This window comes from Chionomys nivalis, chromosome 17, assembly GCF_950005125.1.
Source record: "Chionomys nivalis chromosome 17, mChiNiv1.1, whole genome shotgun sequence".
In the NCBI taxonomy this organism is placed as follows: Eukaryota; Metazoa; Chordata; class Mammalia; order Rodentia; family Cricetidae; genus Chionomys; species Chionomys nivalis.
Genome location: NC_080102.1, coordinates 19,263,421 through 19,280,919, shown reverse-complemented (window position 1 = coordinate 19,280,919; position 17,499 = coordinate 19,263,421). Strand labels below are relative to the sequence as shown.

At 44.6% G+C, this 17,499-nt stretch overlaps 1 protein-coding gene and 1 pseudogene across 1 annotated transcript in view; both read left to right on the top strand.

Moving 5' to 3' along the window:
- Positions 1–2,865: 2,865 nt before the first annotated feature.
- Positions 2,866–17,499, top strand: part of Tmem65 (transmembrane protein 65) — a 37,339-nt gene continuing 22,705 nt past the window's right edge. The window contains exon 1 of the mRNA XM_057792464.1: positions 2,866–3,561. Within this exon, the coding sequence (XP_057648447.1) occupies positions 3,276–3,561 (286 nt within the window). The 5' untranslated portion in view covers positions 2,866–3,275. The remainder of the gene's footprint in view (positions 3,562–17,499) is intronic.
- Positions 7,188–7,325, top strand: LOC130889231 (U1 spliceosomal RNA; annotated as a pseudogene).

The window sequence follows — 17,499 nt, the reverse complement described above, 5'->3', positions numbered from 1 at the left end:
CACTTTTTACCTCTCTTCCTTTCTGTATGTCCGACTCTCTTCCTGTGTCTTGCTAGCATATTCCATGTAATCCTAGATTCTTCCCAAGTTCCACTCTTTCCCTGGAAGTCCCACCTAACCTCTCTTGCCTAGCTATTGGTTATTCAGCTCTTTATCAAACCAATCAGGTGCCCTAGGCAGGCAAGGTAAAACAGTGACCCATAATGTTTGTTCAAATATCCTGCAACAGTTGGGAATTACTATTGACAATATACTACTTAAATTTTAAAGAAAAGGTTTTTTTATGTAGTTCAGGTTGGACTTGAACTTACAATGTAGTTAAGGCTGGCCTAGAACTCCTTGATCCTCCTGCCTCTGCCTTCTAAGTGCTGAGATTACAAGTGTGCCCCACCACTCCCTGCTTAATAATGTACTATTATGTACTATTAATATGTTTAGGAAAGGGCTGATTAGTGTATCAGGCAGGGTTCTGCAGAGAAACAGAACCTATGGTGTGTGTGTGCGTGTGTGTGTGTGTGTGTACTTTCTACATGCTAGAGAGGCTGAGAACCCAGAAGCCACTCAGTATTGTGAGGACATGAGTGGTCACAGATCAGCACTGGAAGAACCAGGAATGTTAATCACACAGCATTGTCTCCTCAATGGAGGAAATGGATACATTTTCCACCCAGAAGGCTGGCAGTAGATTTTTTTTTTTTTTTTTTTTTTGAGTTTTTGAGACAGGGTTTCTCTGTAGCTTTGGAGCCTGTCCTGGAACTAGCTCTTGTAGACCAGGCTGGCCTCGAACTCACAGAGATCCACCTGCCTCTGCCTCCTAAGTGCTGGGATTAAAGGCGTGTGCCACCACCACCTGGCTTGGCAGTGGATGTTGTTAATGACCTGGTGACCTTTGCTATCTGTAAGCGCCAGGCCTCACCTACACTCCCAGAATGCTTGTTCCAGACTCTCCCTCCCCAGACCTTTAGCTTTGTTTCTCAGTCAGGAGAACGCATGCTTACCAGCTGACCTCTATGCTATCTCAGAGACGAGACCAGATCCTAGGCCCTTAAACTATACATCTCAGCTTCATGGTAGAGGTCACATGGTACACTGCCAAAGACATTTGATGAGGCACACCTTACCCTTTATTGTGCACATGGGATTGGGACAGTTGTTACCAGGAAACTTTCTTCAAGAGTTATTCTGTACTTAACTATGTCTAAAATAAACTAGCCAGGTGTCAGACTCCAGATGATCTAAGTCATGCTGAACCGAGTTTCCTCCTTGCCTCTGGTGGTGTGTTTCTCTGCTGGCTGTAGAGCTTGCAGGGACTCCTACACAGTACAGGAAGTTCAGTCAAACCCAGTGCCGAGGACTTGGGAGGTTCCTGGAGGGTTTCTGGTCTGCATTCCAGATCAGAAAGTTGAAGAAGCTGAACGGTGGTGTCAGGGGAAGGCAGCGTCAGTAACAAAGATGGACATGTTCACCAGTAAGATTCAAAGGCAGGCAAACTAGCAGCACTGACTTCCCGGAGTTCTCTTCCTCTCTGGTTACCTGGCAGAAGGTGCTACCCAATCTAGCGAAGGGTCTTTCCCCCTCAGCTTGGACACATCAATTTTAACTAAAGTGTTTATGAAAATACAACTGATTGGGTCCTCTGACATACTTTAGATCCCCTCTCAATTATTTGCAGTAACCAAGGAAGTCTAAGTACATGAAATAGTTATTACTCTGATGTATTAAGGGAATAATCACAAGAAAAAAAAAAAAAAAGACGTGCTCCAGGCAGGTGCACATTTTTCCCAAGTACTTTGGATCTGAGACTGATTTCATCCTCAGATTCAGAACCATAGTTAGAGAGGGCTGACAGTACCGTCTTACCCGCTTATAGCATATTTACGAGACACAAGAATCTGAGCTGGCAGCAGCCGTGGTTATGATAAAGATGGGGATTTGGATCTTCATTACACTTGAGTAGATTTATATTCTAAGCAGATTTATTTTCTAAGATAGGGTGCCTAAGTGTCCTTAGATAGGTTCAGATAAAGCTGTGATCTTCCCCCTTACAAAGAAGGGAAAGCTTCATGGAGTAGGTGACACTTGACCCATGCCTTGGAGATATCTAGGGTCTGGAGACGAGGGACCACGGAATTTTCTCTTCTGCGTGGCACACAGAGAGACGTAAATCACTAGAGACCACTCAAATAAGGTTTTACTACATGTTTGCCTCTAGCTCCAGAATTAGCAATCTGCAAGTAAGCAGCTGTCATCAGGCCAGGGAAAGGTGTTTTCCTCCCTAAACCTTTAAGTCTAAGTCTCAAACCCGCCCGCCTCTTCTCGGGACGGGTAGAACCGGCCCTGCTTTCCCCGGGGAGCGGCCAGAGCGGGCGTTTCAGCGCCGAGCTGTCTGGCTGCGGTGGGCACCGACTCCGCGAAGGGCGCGGCTCTTTGTGCTCCATTTCCCACAGGCCTGGGCAGGTGCGGTGACCCCACGAGGCTCTTAGCCGCCCCGCTGCTCCACTAGGACCATTCAAGCTCCAGATTTAGAGAGATGCTGCAGAGAGCAGCGCGGCAGCCCTAGCACCGCGCCGACCGCGGGTGCTAAACTCTGCTGTTCCCTGCTGTGCATTTAACAAAAGCAGACACTACGTACCCGGGTACGAACCCCTGTCTTCCTTCTCTACGCAAGGGAGTGGGCGGAGACTCCAGGGTGAGCTCCCTCCAGGGAGACTTTGCGCCTGCGTGGCTCCGCCCAAGCCCCGCCTCCTCCCCGCCGCCCCGCCCTGCCATCCCTCGCTCCACCGCTAGGGGTGGCGGCTGCGGCTCCGGTCTGATTGACGGCGCGGTTGCTTTGAGGGCGCCGCAGCCCTACCGAGCCGCGACAGCGAGAGGCCGGAGGGTGGGAAAGCGGCCGGCGGCGGAGGGCGGCGCCGAAGGAGGGCGGCGCGCGGTGACTCATCCCTCTGGAAGATCAGACACGCTCGCTGAGCCCGCCCGCCCGCCCGTACCGCCGCTCCTCAACCGGGAGGTGCACGCCCGCTCGCACCGCCCTCCCCGCTCCGAGCTCCCGGCACGGCTGCCGCACAGAAAGTTTTTCCGGGCTCAGGGCCTGCGGGAAGCGGGGCGGGCACGGCAAGGGAGGCGGTTGCTGTGCGGGCCCGCCGAGTGCATGGTGCCCGGTGCCCGGGCCGTGCGTCTGGAGGAGCCAGGGCGGGGCGGGGCTGAGCCCAGCGCCTGAGCCTCTGTCCAGCTGCGTCCGAAGCCAGGGACTGTCCCGGTGGTCGCGCTCCAACGCCATGTCCCGGCTGCTGCCGCTGCTGGGGAGCCGGACGGTGCGCAGCCTGAGGCCGGGCCCTGCCGCCGCGCCACGCCCGCCGTCCTGGTGCGGCTGCGGCCGGGGACTGCTGGCGCTCGGGGTCCCCGGCGGTCCCCGGCTCCTGGGCACCCACCCCAAGAAGGAGCCCATGGAGGCGTTGAACACTGCGCAAGGCGCGCGCGATTTCATCTACAGTCTGCACTCCACCGAGAGGAGCTGCTTGCTCAAAGAGCTGCACCGCTTCGAGTCCATTGCCATCGCCCAAGGTAAGCGGGTGGGGCCGCCTGGGAAGACCTCGTTCTTGAACCCCTGTCGCCTCCCCACCCGCTGGCCCCGCGCCTGGGACCGACCGAAAGGGGAAACTTTCCACCTCCTAAGTGTCCCCGAGGCAGGTAGGACACGCACACGCACGAATCGTGCCAGGCAGCTGGGGCCAAGCCTGGCTGGGGCCTCCCTAGCCATGGAATTCAGGAGCTTCAGCCTGAAATGCCCGCTGACTCTTGGGATTGTGTTTTGGTTTGTCCCGTGTGCCTCCTCTCTCCGGCCCTCCATTCCCTAAGTCTTTAGTGTCTTCCTGAAACATGCACCCATGCAGGTGGCATGCCCTGCCTGCTCTAAGAAAGGGCTACGAACTGAGCAGGCAAAAAGAAACTTTCTTGAAGATGCGTGGATGTCCCCCACAAAAGGGGTGTAACTTCCCGAATCAGGGATGCTCTAGGCTGTGCATTGTTGCATCTGGTTGTGGACCGGCCCAAGGAAATCTTTTCTCGCGGAATGGAAAGAATGTATCGAGCCAGCCACTGTGTGTGTGTCCTGGAAGCCTGGAGATTCGAGTTGAACTCCAGTTTTTGTTTCCTTCGAGTTGGAAAGAATAAGGGAGTTCTGGGGTGGCTGAAGTTAGGGAATCTGTGGCTTGACAATGAAGAGCACGCGTCTACTTAAAAATAATTGGGAAAGGATGAAGGGACAGCTATTTTTAAACAGACACGTTAAGATAGGATATTTTTAAGACGAGCGCGGAATGTGGTAGGTCAGAATTTGAGTGTAGGTGAAAGGGCCAAAAGTTCAGAAAAAGACTCGAAAGATGAAAAGACAAAAATGGATTAAGTCTTAAAATATATTTTTGCTACATAAAATTCTGTTGTATACACAGAACACACAGCTACTGTTTTATATCACACTCGAATGTGTCGGAAAGTTTTTAGGTAGTTGAAGTTGGCACTGTATAATGTATAAACATTCCATAGGTTCTGAAGTGTGGAGCGCATGCGTTTGGAACGTGTCTTCCAGGCCTCTTGAAAGTTTGTCATTGGCCTGTGCCTGAGAGGAAAGTGAGGTTTACCTCGTATTAGCATGGCTTATCTTTATTAGTTAAGAAACTTTATTAAGTATAGCCTTTATATTAGTTATACCCTTTAACTACTTTAATTTTTTTCTCAGTTTATGGGATTGTGAACCAATATAAAGTAGTGGATAATTTCAAGCACTGCTTACCCACAGTGCTTTTTACAGGAAAATGCAGCATCCCAATCAATTCAGTTGGTGAATCACAGTATTACAGGAAGTCATACTGAATACTAGCATATTTTTAGTCTATGTGTGTTCTCTATGTGTGGCTTAAAAACGTGTTCTTTGAAAAGCAATATAGATCGTCTTGTCTTAGAAGGTCAAGCCTTGTCACTCAGGCAAGACTATGTAAACATTCAGTTTCCCTTTTCTAAAGCAAGATCTTGGAAATTCTACATTGTCAACATGTTATGTTATGAGAGAGGTCCCTGTGGCTATAATTTTATAGCCGTTATTGAAAAGCATGTTCCACAATCCCTGACCTGCTCAGTTCTATCTCATGTGTTACTATTTTTGCGCATGTTGGCAGTGTATCAGGTAGAAGTGCCACATTTTCTAACGAAGGTAGTACTTTTAAATCTAAGATGGTTTTAGATATCCTTGGAAGAACCTAGAAACTCAAGTCCATGGAGGTCATTAGCATCAATAAAGCCTAATGACTTAAGTTATTTGAGGATGCCATTGGTAATGTAAACGTGTTTGTTCAAGACAAAAGGGTGAATATCTAGGAAAGGATGTGGTGGATGAATGTTCCCTGTTTATAGGCCAGAGGACTTTGGCGTTTGCCCAGCTATTTTTGATGATGCTCCTGACTAAATCATTGCCTTTTGAGTTAAGTGACACTTAGAGGTGCTGCTGCATTAATTTTTAGCCTGCCTCGGTGCTCACTTACAGTTTCCATCACCAGTACATGTAGTTATGAGGACAGCTGGACTTAGTAAGTTACTTTTGATCAATCATGAGGGGTCTTACTGCATTGGGAATGCTTGCAGCTCATGTATACTAGTACTGAAATCAATGTAGCTTCCCCCCAATGAAAATCTCTCATGTTTTTCTATGCTTTTTCAGTGTTTCTTGTTAATTTTAAATTATATTTTAATATTTTATTTTTGTATGTGAGTGTGCCTCTGCATGCTTTTGGAGGCCAGAGGACAATGTAGTGGGAGTCGTCCCGTCTTTCCTCCCAATGAGATCACACCCAGCCCTTTGGCCTGGCAGCAAGCGCCTAGTGAGCCATCTCACCCGTCTTCATGATGTTTTAAAATGCTATCTAATGTACTAATGTATTAAATATATGAGTACTAGCTGCCCTTTCTAATGACACCCAGTCACTTGAAAGGGCTGTTTCTTACTATAGAAAGCCTGTGTGCCCTTGGGAAGGTGCTTAGATCATCCAAGGAAGTGTTCTGACTTTGATGAAACATTACAGAAAGAAAAAAAAAAAATCATCTTTCTTTGAGATGGGTCGTGAGATCTGCTGAAATTTGGCGCTCGGTCCTTATCTTTCTCGTGTGCCACAGCAGGCCTGTGGTAGGATTTGTGAGGAGATAGCAGCTCCCCAGAATCAGTTCACAGCCGTGAGGCTGACTTTGCGGGGTTGCTTATCTTAGTGAGTTGGGTTGTATCGATTTTAAAATTAAAACCGATTTCTTTCCCAATTTGAAGAAGTTTATGTCGCATTCTGACCTGCACACCTGGATCTCTCTCCGAGAAGCAGGCTGCATTCTGCTGATGGCTCTTTGGTAGGACTGATGACAAGCCGAAGTTGTTACAGTTGCCTTTTAGCTTTAGCCAAGATTTTTAAAGCAGTCTTTCTTCTTCCTCATTTTTGTTTATAACATTTCTGTTTACATTTTTTTTTTTTTTTTTTTTTTGGTTTTGAACCAAGGTAATAGTCACTGTATTAGTTGTTACCCAATACTGGAAAACAAATTATGCAGAAACACAGAGCAAGCCTCTCACAGTTTCCTTCACAGTTCTGGATTCCTGGAGCCACTGACTTGGGTTTTTCTTATTCTTAGTGTTTCATGATATGGAAATCAAGCTTTTGGCTTTTTGAGATCTTGGTTGGGGCATTCCCTCCCAGCAGGACTCACATGGCTACTGGCTGGCAATGTTGGTTCTTTGTAACATGGACCTTTCTACAGGGTTGGTAGCTTTCAAGGTAGAATTCCTGGAGAGGTGGGGTGATAGAGGAGGCAAGATGGGTGCTCAGGGAAGGAAGGATGTCTGGAAGCCAGTCTTTTATAGTGCAGTCTTAGGAGTAACAGGTCTTGTGTGCTGTGGTACCTTGTAGGAGGGTCCTCTACAGGATGTGAATATTGCATCAGTGATTGGGAGCCAATGAGGTCGTGCTGGAGGCTGATTGCCATACTTACTGAGGTTTAATGAATAGTTACTGTAGAGTTATGTAAGACAAGAGCTGGCTTTTGGGAGAGATACCATAAGAGACGAGATTTGAAAAAAGCTTCTTAGGGAATATTATTGTTAAATGTATCCAAAACTTTAATTTTTTTTCATATGGCAAATAAGATATACCAAGGTGACACTTGCCTGACTGGGGGGTACCATAATCAAGTAGGTGGTTTTCCTAGGGTGTGCTGACCCCTGCGGTTTTCCCAAATGGGGCAAACTTGACGGTGTATTTTGTGGTAGGGAGGGACTGTGTTCATGTTTTACTCTGAAAAGAAAAAAAATATTTCAAGGTGAATGGTGCAGTTTTTCTGACAACAGGAGACTCATTAGCTTACAATTTTTGTTTCTTTGTGTAAATAGTAATTGTGTACTTTTAAAGTTTATTTTTACCACTTATGTACTCCACTCCATGTTACTTAGATAATTCTAAACTGTATGTCTTCACTCCTCCCCTTTTGTGATTGTTTATTTAAGGTAGGCCAAGCCTCTGTTTGAAGTGCTGGCAAGTAACCTAAAGAGCCTTTGACACAATGAAAGTCTGGCGTCTCTTGGGCTGGACTTCTAGTGTCCTTATACACGATCAAGTTTTGTCGTGGAGATTGTTCTCCTAGGGGTCTTGTGCCTTTAAAAACTCTCTCCCTATTCTCCAGATCATATGAGAAAGAAGCCGTTGTGCCGACATCCTAGCCTCTGGGATAGATTAGAATGGTCTCAGCTTTTGCTCCAAGAGAAAAACACTTCCTATGCCAATTAAGACACAGGAATAAAGACTTTTCAGTGCCTTAGTTGAGATAATAAAAGAGAAATGCAGGAGGAATGGCCCCAACTGGACTCAGCAAGAGGGCAGGAGTGGCTAATCAGAGGGTCCAAAAAGGGTTTACTCACAGGGGGCTGGGCCAATTAGAACTGCTGACTCAGGCAGAGATAGGTTTTTCTCAGTCACGTGAGTGACATTTCAGAATGGCTGCTGCATTTAGGTAATATTAGCGCTCCTAGAGAAAATGTTCAAGATGGATGAGAGAAGCTGTAAAACTTTGTGTCAGTTTTCATTGCTGCGGTGCCAAGTTAGCACCCATTCCTGCTTAAAACAACACACTGTTACTCTTCTAGAGTTTTGGCAACTCAGTATCCAAAGTGAGTCTTGAAAGGTGTTTGTCAGCAAGGTCCAGTCCTTCTGGAGTCTCTAGAGAGAATCTGTTCCTCTCTTCTTCCAGCTTTTAGCATTCCTTGGCTCTTGTCCCCATCTCTTGAATCTCTGCTTTAGTTGACCTTTTTTGTTTTGTTTTGTTTTTGTTTTTGTTGTTTTTTTGTGCCTTCCCTTTGTAGGGACTCTTGTGACTACATTTAGTTTTCAATTAGCAATTATTATGCCCTGGATAAACCTCATTGCACATGCCTCTTTATAAAGCTTGTGACAACATTTAGGACTCAACCAGATAATTCAGAATAATCTCCCCTTAAAATCTTAAATTACATTTGTAAAGTCCCTTTACTATATAGGTAGCATACTCAAAGGTTGGATGATAAGTCTGTGGACATCTTTGAGGCCCCTGATCCTGCTTCCTACAGACTTGTTATGATCTAGTCTCGAAAGCCCACACTGCCCTCCTTGCTGCATGCTGTTGATCAAGAAAGCACATCTCTAGGGCTCATTCCACATTCAAGGAAAGAGAACTTAGTATTTTATGCGAGTGATTCTGCCAAATAAGTGTAGTTCCTTTGTATCTGTATATTAAATGAATTTTCTGTTGAAGGTTTTACAGATCATTGTGTTAGTTTTTTATAAGGGTGTAAGATCCCCTTTTGAACATTGGTTCCCATACCAGGTACTGCTACAGTGATTCTTTTTAGCTGCTGAGATGCACAGTGTTCCTCTCTTTCTATCAGGATTTACCACTTTCTAGGTGTTGGCATTTTGGGCTGGATAATTCTTTGCTTTGGGGGCTGTCTCATAGGATATTAAACAGCCCTCTTGTGCCTACCATTTGCTGGTGGCCCCCTTCCACACTCTCCTAGCTATGTTGGCCAAAAATGTCTCTAAGTGTAGCTAAATGTTTCTTGGATGGTAGGGAATGTGGGACCTTGCAGAAAGAGGCTTATCAAAATCTGGCTGAGAGACGTCATTTATATGAAACGTTGAAAAGGTTTCTTTAGCTGTTGGGACTTGTCTCTCCTCTCATTAGCTTCATGTTTGCTGTTCGCCACATGCCCCTGCCCGACTTCACTGTTTTGTTTTGCAGCAATTTGTGTCCTGAGGATAATTCTTAACCTAATTAGTGAACTTGTCATCTGTCTAATCAATGAACTTTATTGATAACTATTTTCCTTGATTGTGTTGTTTCTTCATTTAACTAAATTCAAAACATTAGCAAGTTAAAAAGTATGGCTTTCAAATAAATCAAATGTCACTCTTCTTTGATTTACTATTTGGTATTTTCTCCTCCTCCTCCTTCTCCTCTTCTTCTTCTATAGCAATTATGGCAAGCAAGTTTTTAATGAACAAATTTGTGGATAGGAGAGTTGGAACACTATAAAACCAGTGATTTATAGGATCATGAATAGAATTGCATGGAACTGAAAGAAGTTGCATGATCTTGAATGTTGGGTATGACTTGATATTAAGTCATTCTTAGTAGAGATTTAGTTTTTCTAAAAATAGTGATGTTTGCATAATCACATTCTTGTCTGCTTTCCTGTGGCGTGCCTGCTTATAAAATCACTGGAACAAACAGACCAAATCCCTGAGTGCAGATTTTATTAACATATTATTCTAGTCAGTTGAATTAATTAGTATGTAGCTTTATAGGATTTCAGTCATGTCTTTGGCTTACTGCTTTATATCTTCTTTAAGGCTCATAATCATGTAACAAGTAGTTACATGTTAAAATTACCTCAAACAGTCCAATTAATGTGAGGTTCTTGTAAAAAGAATTCGCAACTATGAAACATTTATTCTTCTGACTTTTGATGTGCTACACATTTGAACATACTCCCTTCTCTGCCTTAGATAAAGTGTGAGAATGTGTACAGTGTACCCTCCACTAAATGCTAGAGGCCTTCCATACTGTAGTTTGGTATGATGATTTTCTCTGAGCCTACTTCTATTTGTAGACATACTAGTCATTATACCAAATACCTGCGGAACACAGCTGTTTTAGGTGTTTAGACAGTCGTAGTGAGAGTGAAGTATGTTGGGCTTAGCCTGCTTTCCACCTCCCTCCACCCCCCAGCCCTCAGGGCACTCACACATTCTGCTCTGTTCTCATTCTTTCCTGGTGACTCTTTCCTGCTCTGTGAGGAGGTGTGCTTCTGGCATTTCTGCTGGTGTTTCCACTGTGTGCCATTCTGTTATTCGTTACCATTCCACAGTGCTTATAATTTATTTTTCTTTTATTAGTAAAATAAAACCCATGTCCCTCCACCCCCCCCCCCCCAGCAGAAGGTTTAATTCTGATTGATATTTCAGGGACCAATACTCGTTTGTCTTTCTAGCCAACCAGTAACATCCATCACCTGGTTATAGATCCAGTCACAGCTTTCTCAGGGAAGATTTCCTTGAGAGTGTTTTTATTAATACCGTCTAGGATATGGCTGGATTGTCATTGTTCTAAACACCCAAAAAGTAGTTGTCTTTTTATGAATCTTTAAGCTGCTAGAAATTTAAGTTAGAATGATGTTCTTGGCTTAGATCAGATTTCCTGTTTTCCTTCTGAATTTGAGGATAGACTGTTTAGCATGTTAAAAAAAGTCTGTAATTTAAAAGTCAGTCTGGAATTTTGTCAGGTAACTTCTGGGTTTTTGTTGTGTATTATTGTTACAGGAATTGCTGTTATAGGCATGTCTTCACTACTGCTGTGTGTAGGTTACTGGGTAGCTGCTAGATACACTGAACTGAATTTTCATGTACTTACCCTCTTTACTATTCTTGGAGGATGTTTTCTTTATTTTTAGATTAACAAACAGAGGCTAAGGGTGCTTTGCCCAAGATCTTTCAAGCTGCGTGTCCTATTTGAGTTATAACCCTGCTTTGCCTGGGTTTAAAACTTCAATTCTTATTCTTCATTTTTGAATATTTATATTGGGATGAATATACAAATATCCCAAAACTAAAATCAATACTTGCCAATGTTATCTCTTTTGTATGTTTGCTTGCGTTTTGGAGGTAGGGTTGCCTCAAACTCCTAAGTGCTGGCATTGTAGGCCTGCATTACCATACCCAGCTGGTACCATAACTTAGCCTGTCTTTTGTATATGTGCACAAATACATATTCAATACACACACACGCACAAGCATCATTACTTTGTCAGTAAGGGACCTCAGTGTGCAGTGTAGTTAATAAGATTGTGTAGAAGTTTGGAGAAGTCTGGACACTAGTGTTTGAGTTCATTCACAGCCTTCTGTAAACTGTGCGCTTGTGAGATAATTACGGAGAGCTATTCAGTGGACACTAGCGTTCAGAGTGAGTGGAGTGAAAGGAGAAGCTCCTAGGAGGTCGTTCTGAGATGCACCAGTGCTTCCTGGATGGGGAGAGGAAGGAAAACCAGAAGTAGATGGCTACGGATGTCTAGACGGAGATGGAAAAATAGCAGTAATATGATTTGAAAGCTAAGTAACGAAGAGAGCATTTCAGACGAGTGGGTGATCGGGCAGTTCTGATGGTGACAGGGGCACTTGGGTGGGGGTGTCCCTTGGCTTTAAGAACAAGAGGGAGCAGAGTCTGTTTCAGAAGGCGTTTATGATGGTCACACGGGGAGTGGCCATATTTAGTTGGCTAAAAATGAAACACAGATAAGGAAGGGTTTGACTCTGTAAAGGGAACTTGGGGTACAGAAGGGAGCTGTGGGGCTAGATTTTACCCCGTGGGGCTCATTTCCACAGATGGTTCCTGAGTAGGATTCTAGTTCATCACAGACGTAATTTCCAAGCTGTGTAAATTCAGATATCTTGTCTTTCTCTGTCTCTACCCCTTTCCAACCCTCAATTTATTTGCAAATTGTGCTATCCTTCGAAACATGGCTTCATAGCAGGGTATTTTAACATTTTTCCTGGAACCAGCAATAAAAGTGACCTTGTAGGCAGCCGTCTTGAGGGCCATCTTCCATTGCTGTAATCTCAGCAATCTACTCTGTTTGAGGAAAACTGAAAAGTAAGAATTTTTATTATGAAAAAACTTAAATTTCACATGTAAACGAGTCACACTCTTTGGCAGCGTTCTGTAGAAAATGTGTGGCTGTTCAGCAGGTGGGATCTGTTCTTGGTGAGAAGCTTATAGGCAGAGTGGGATTTGCCAGCATTTACATTTGCACCATGTGTAGGAAAAGTGAGCAATGTATAGTTTGTATGTAGATAAATTATCAGCTATGAGCAGTTCAGACTCAGAAGCTATGGAAGTAAACTTCGGGGGCATCCGGTGCCCTTTGGTTGGGAGACATGAATTCACATAGCTCTCTGTCTGTGTTCCTAGGAAGATGGGGAAATGGGACTAGTAGTCCTGGATTTGAGCCTCGTTTGTTGGCCTTGAGTGGCAGTCAGAAGCACGGTGTTGTGGAGTTACACTATATGTTATGGGCGACCATCGTCAGAAACACTTTGGGTTCATTGTGGATAATTTTGAGTAGAAATCTTCAAGGAGATGCAGGCAGACTCCTAGTGTCTCTGCACTCCCATCAGCCTTCACGCTGCCTTGCCTGCTCTTCATCTGCTCTAGCTGGACTCTTTTAATGGTGTACGGTTTCATTCATCCCAGGCAAACAACTGCTAATGTCTCCTCTGCCCTTGTAGGCTCTTGACAAGGTTCCAGTTGCTTGCCCTGGACTGCCATTCTTAGGGGTCTGAAATAAGATTTAAATGTGAATTGACTTTGGTCTTATTTCATTATAGACATGGGTAATGTTTCTTGTAGCTCTCGGTATTTCCGTGGAAAGTAGACTTGCTTTAACAGCGTTTATTATATGTATGTTATCTGAAAATAGGATATAAATGAAGAGTCTGTCTCAGTAGGTTTAAAGGCTTTACACTTCCTCGTGAGTTCCCAGGGATTTCCATGTTATACAGGTTCAGGGACTGTATTTTAAATAACAAAGGTTAGAACTTTTAAAAAATTGTTTATTTTAAGGTAGTAGGAAATCGAAACCATGCAGATAGTAAATGTAGGTACATTTGAATTGAGAAGTATAAACAAGTATCATCATTATGCTATAAGATGTGGTACATTTTACAAAGTGGTAGAATTTTATATTTGCATGTGCAAATGGTCTGATATTTTAAAGAAATTATCCTAGATTTTTTTTCTGTTTGAAGGGGTTTGCCAGTTAAAGACGTTAGAAAACATGACCTGTTAACATGGTTTTGAAGCTACCAAGCATGAATAATGTATAACAGAGGCCACATACTGATGCTGTGTCCAATGCCAGGTTTGTACTGCTATATTGAATACTTGAGACAGCTAATTTTATTACAAGATAGAACTTAGCCTGGAGTTTTGGAGTCAGAGTCTTGAGAAGCCTAACTGTTCAAGCCCTGCAGCTGCCTCGTGACTGCATTCCTTCATGGGAGTCCTGTGGAAGCCATTAGCATGTGGGTAGAGGCATAAGTGGTACAGTCTCCAGACAGGAAGTCAGGGACAGGGCAGGAAGGATGTGCATGAGAGACAGACAGACCCTGGATCTCACAGGTTCCCATAGTCCCTTTCTAGGGTGTATTGCCAAGGCCTTGTAGTTTGTTTTTTTTTTTTTTTGGTTTTTCGAGACAGGGTTTCTCTGTAGCTTTGGTGCCTGTCCTGGAACTAGCTCTTGTAGACCAGGCTGGCCTCGAACTCACAGAGATCCGCCTGCCTCTGCCTCCAGAGTGCTGGGATTAAAGGGATTAAAGGCATGTGCCACCATCGCCCGGCAAGGCCTTGTAGAGAGAGATTCTGCCACCCCCAGCAGCACTACCCTAGGGCCCACCACACCTTTGGAAATCAGTCAGGCTATGCTCAAACCGTGGCCGTGGTGAAACGTATATACCATGGTGCTCCAGAAACTCGGAATTTCCTGGTGACAGAATCACTGTTTAAATACACTCTGTGACGTTTGCACAACTGAAATTCCCCGACAGCGCTTTTCTCAGATGTGCTCCTATTAAGTGATGTGTGGTTGGATTACTTTATTTCATTTTATTTTATTTCCTGTTGTTGCCTAGAACATACTCCCCAGTCAAGCATTTCGTCAGGGAATATGTCTCCAGACACAGAGCATTTTCATCTGCCTTTTGAAAGTGCTGTTCTCCTCCTGTGATTTCTGCACTTATTTTTGATTACTCAGAATTTTTTGGTACAAGCTCACATTTACAGACTTCCAAGTATTGTTCAATAAACATTTTTTCCCTTCCGTGAATCATTAGGAATTGAATTCCTGGGATGAAGCCCTGTTGTCTCAGTCATAGGTTACAGAACCTTGGGAGCAGTCTGTGCGACAAAGAATAACAGGCAAGAAGTATATTGGGTTCTGTTGCTGCAGTCCTTACCGTAGGAGAGAAGGGGAGAGCCAGGCCCAGCTTTGGCAGGGAAAGGAATAAAGTCTGAAGAGAAGACTCAGCTGCCCCTGGGGCGAGTTCTAGAGTTGGGACGACCCTTCTTCATTGCTCTGAGGTGGTGGAGAGTTTTCAGTCTCGCTTCTGTGAAGCGGGGCTGTTGACAGTAGATGGTTTTGGGCAGTCTAGAGCCTTAGGTAAATAAGTATTCTCCAGCTTCAGCCCCCCCCGCCCCGCTCCCCCAGACCGTGGCTGCTGAGAGTCCTCTCTTAGGACTGCAGGCAGCTGAAGCTTGTATTGTACAGCCAGTGTTCACTGCGATCAGAGTACTTTGGTGTGTGTTTCCTACAAACAAGAACATTTTGCCAGAGGAGAAGAGGTATTGGTGAAGGGTTAACTAAAACTAAGGCTGTGTGAAGAAATCTTAGAGACCCTCCTAGTTTGTAGACTCATTAAAAATACAATTAAAAGGGGAAAAAGGGGCATTTGAACAGAGGTACCACTACATGAGTGAACAGTACTGCTCCCAGGAGACAGTTTATTAGTGAATATCTCAGTGCTGTGTACAGGCCGTCTCCCTATGAGTTACTAGCCAGGGAGGCCCCAGAGTCATCCATACATAGCGGATGTTCCTGTTATGTTACCTGTCACACTAGATTGTAAGACCTTTTGCTGAAGATGCCACATTGGTTGCAGGACTTGGTGAAATCAATCTTGAATTAACCAGAGAACTCTCTCTAGCTGCTATCTACCTTTCCCGGTGCTAGAAGGCTGCTGGGGAGTGAGGGGTGGGGGTGGGAGGTCAAGTTGTGCCTACAGGTACAATAAAGGCAGGACAGTTTATAGGGCAATCAACCACTCTCTTGATTGGATTTGAGGCCTGCTCCCCAGGATTGAAGTCATGCCTGGAACTGAAAATACGGAAACCCCAAGTCTTGAGAAGTCATAGGCCCAAGGGGAGAACTTATTGATACTGTTTTGCTAAGTGGTCATGTTGTCAAACTTCTTTCTAAATATTTATCTGTATATGCTGCCCCAGCCTTAGTAGAGAAGCTGCTTCCTCTGTCAGGTGGTGGTTCATGCAGATGTTCCTGATTGTTCAGGGTGCTGGGAGTGAGTGACAGCCGTCAGTAGTAGTGGGGCAGCTGTAGCAGGGCTCAGGGAGCATTGCAGAAGAGTGGGTAGAAGGACAGGGAGCCGTGACTGCTATTAGTGTTAATATATCTCTTTTCTAGTCACCGATTCTGCTTGTCACCAGCGTGCCACCAGCACTGCTCTTGCCTTCTCGTGCAAATGTCCTTCACTTTTGTTTGGGCACTGACACCCAGTGCATGTCCCTACCACTCCTCAACCAAAGTGGATTTCAGTACCTTGTTCCAGACTGACCTCTGGCCCTGCTATGCATCTGCCGCACACCCAGCTTTAGCCGTGAGACCTGTTGTGTATCACTCTGCCTTCCTCACCCTTTGCATAAATGCCTGCCCCACTTAGTCTCATCTCATGACTGTTGGGCTACATCTTATGGGAAGGAACCATTCCCCATTTCTCCTCTCCTGCTTGCTTACAATGGGCAGTGCTTTAAGGCTAAGCCCAAAGCCTTGCTCTTTGGGAAGGCTGTCCTCTGTCAGGAGCGCAGTTCTTCCTGCGGGAAGGTCACCGTGTGCGTTCCTGTGCTCTACTTACCTGTGTCTGTTTTTACACTTTGCCATCTCTGTGTCTATAACTCTTGGATACCAGGGGCAATTTTCTATGAGTTTTTTTTTTAAAAGATAACTATTAAGGTTTTGTTTTGTTTTCCAGCATAAGTGGAAAGGCAGATTGAAAAGCTTTCTAGCCAATCTGTGGTAAAATTCCCTTATTTTTAAATGCAAGGTTTAACAGATGAACTTGGCTTCATCATAGATTAGTAAAAGCCTAGGCTGATAGTTGAATGCTAGTAAAATTGAATAATTTAGAAAGAAAACATTTGGCTTCTGAGGAAAATAATTTCTTTATTTGCATATGTAGAGTTTATGCATAATTTATTAAATAATCTATTTTTCATTTGCTTAGGCTATTTCTGTTTTATATGGTTCCCAGGATTTAAATGATGGTGATTTAGTTAAACGGTGTCATCTCCAAAAACGTGGCTGCAATTTTTAACTTTGAGTAATTGTATAAAGTACAAACTTTTCTACGAATTTTGTTGAGCGCCTCAATTCACAAATCACTCTATAAACACAGGTGTGTGTGGTGAGCGTGACCAATTTCATCACAGGTGTGGCTAGTGTATATCCATTCTGCTCTTCATTGTCAGAGAGAAAAGCATGCTGTGTGTTTCCTTCTTGTCTGCTAGTGATAAACCCGTGGAACATTTCACAGAGTGGATAACCAATAGGGAATTGAAGATCAAGCATGGTTGCACATAACTGTGGTTGTAACCACTTGGGAAAATGAGGCAAGAGGGTTTTTTGAACTCGGGTTTAAGCCACCCTGGGCAGTGCACTACAACCCTGTCTCAACAAACAACCATCAAACGAATGGACAAATGAACCAGGAATTGATGGTGAAAATGAAAGCGGTGCGTCACGGACACGAAAAGTGTGGACTGAGTGTGAGCATGCACTTCTAATCCCAGGCCAACTGTTATCGTGAAGAGGACAGGGAGGAGGAGGACGCAGTGTGGTTGTTGGGTTGCTTTGTATTATCGTAGTCAGAGACCTGAGACCAGGGTGATGGCATTTTGGTAAAGGTTTAATAAAGTTGTCATGCCTGGGTACAGTGTCACATGGCAGAAGCTGTCCTCTAGCTTTCACACGGGTGCACCTGCCTCATCTTCACCCTTGCCTTTTTCTATTTTAAGAAAGCGTTTCCCTAAGCCCAGGCTGCCCTGGGACTTGACTCTGTGGTCCAGACTGGCCTTAGTGCTGGGGTTATAGACATGTACTCC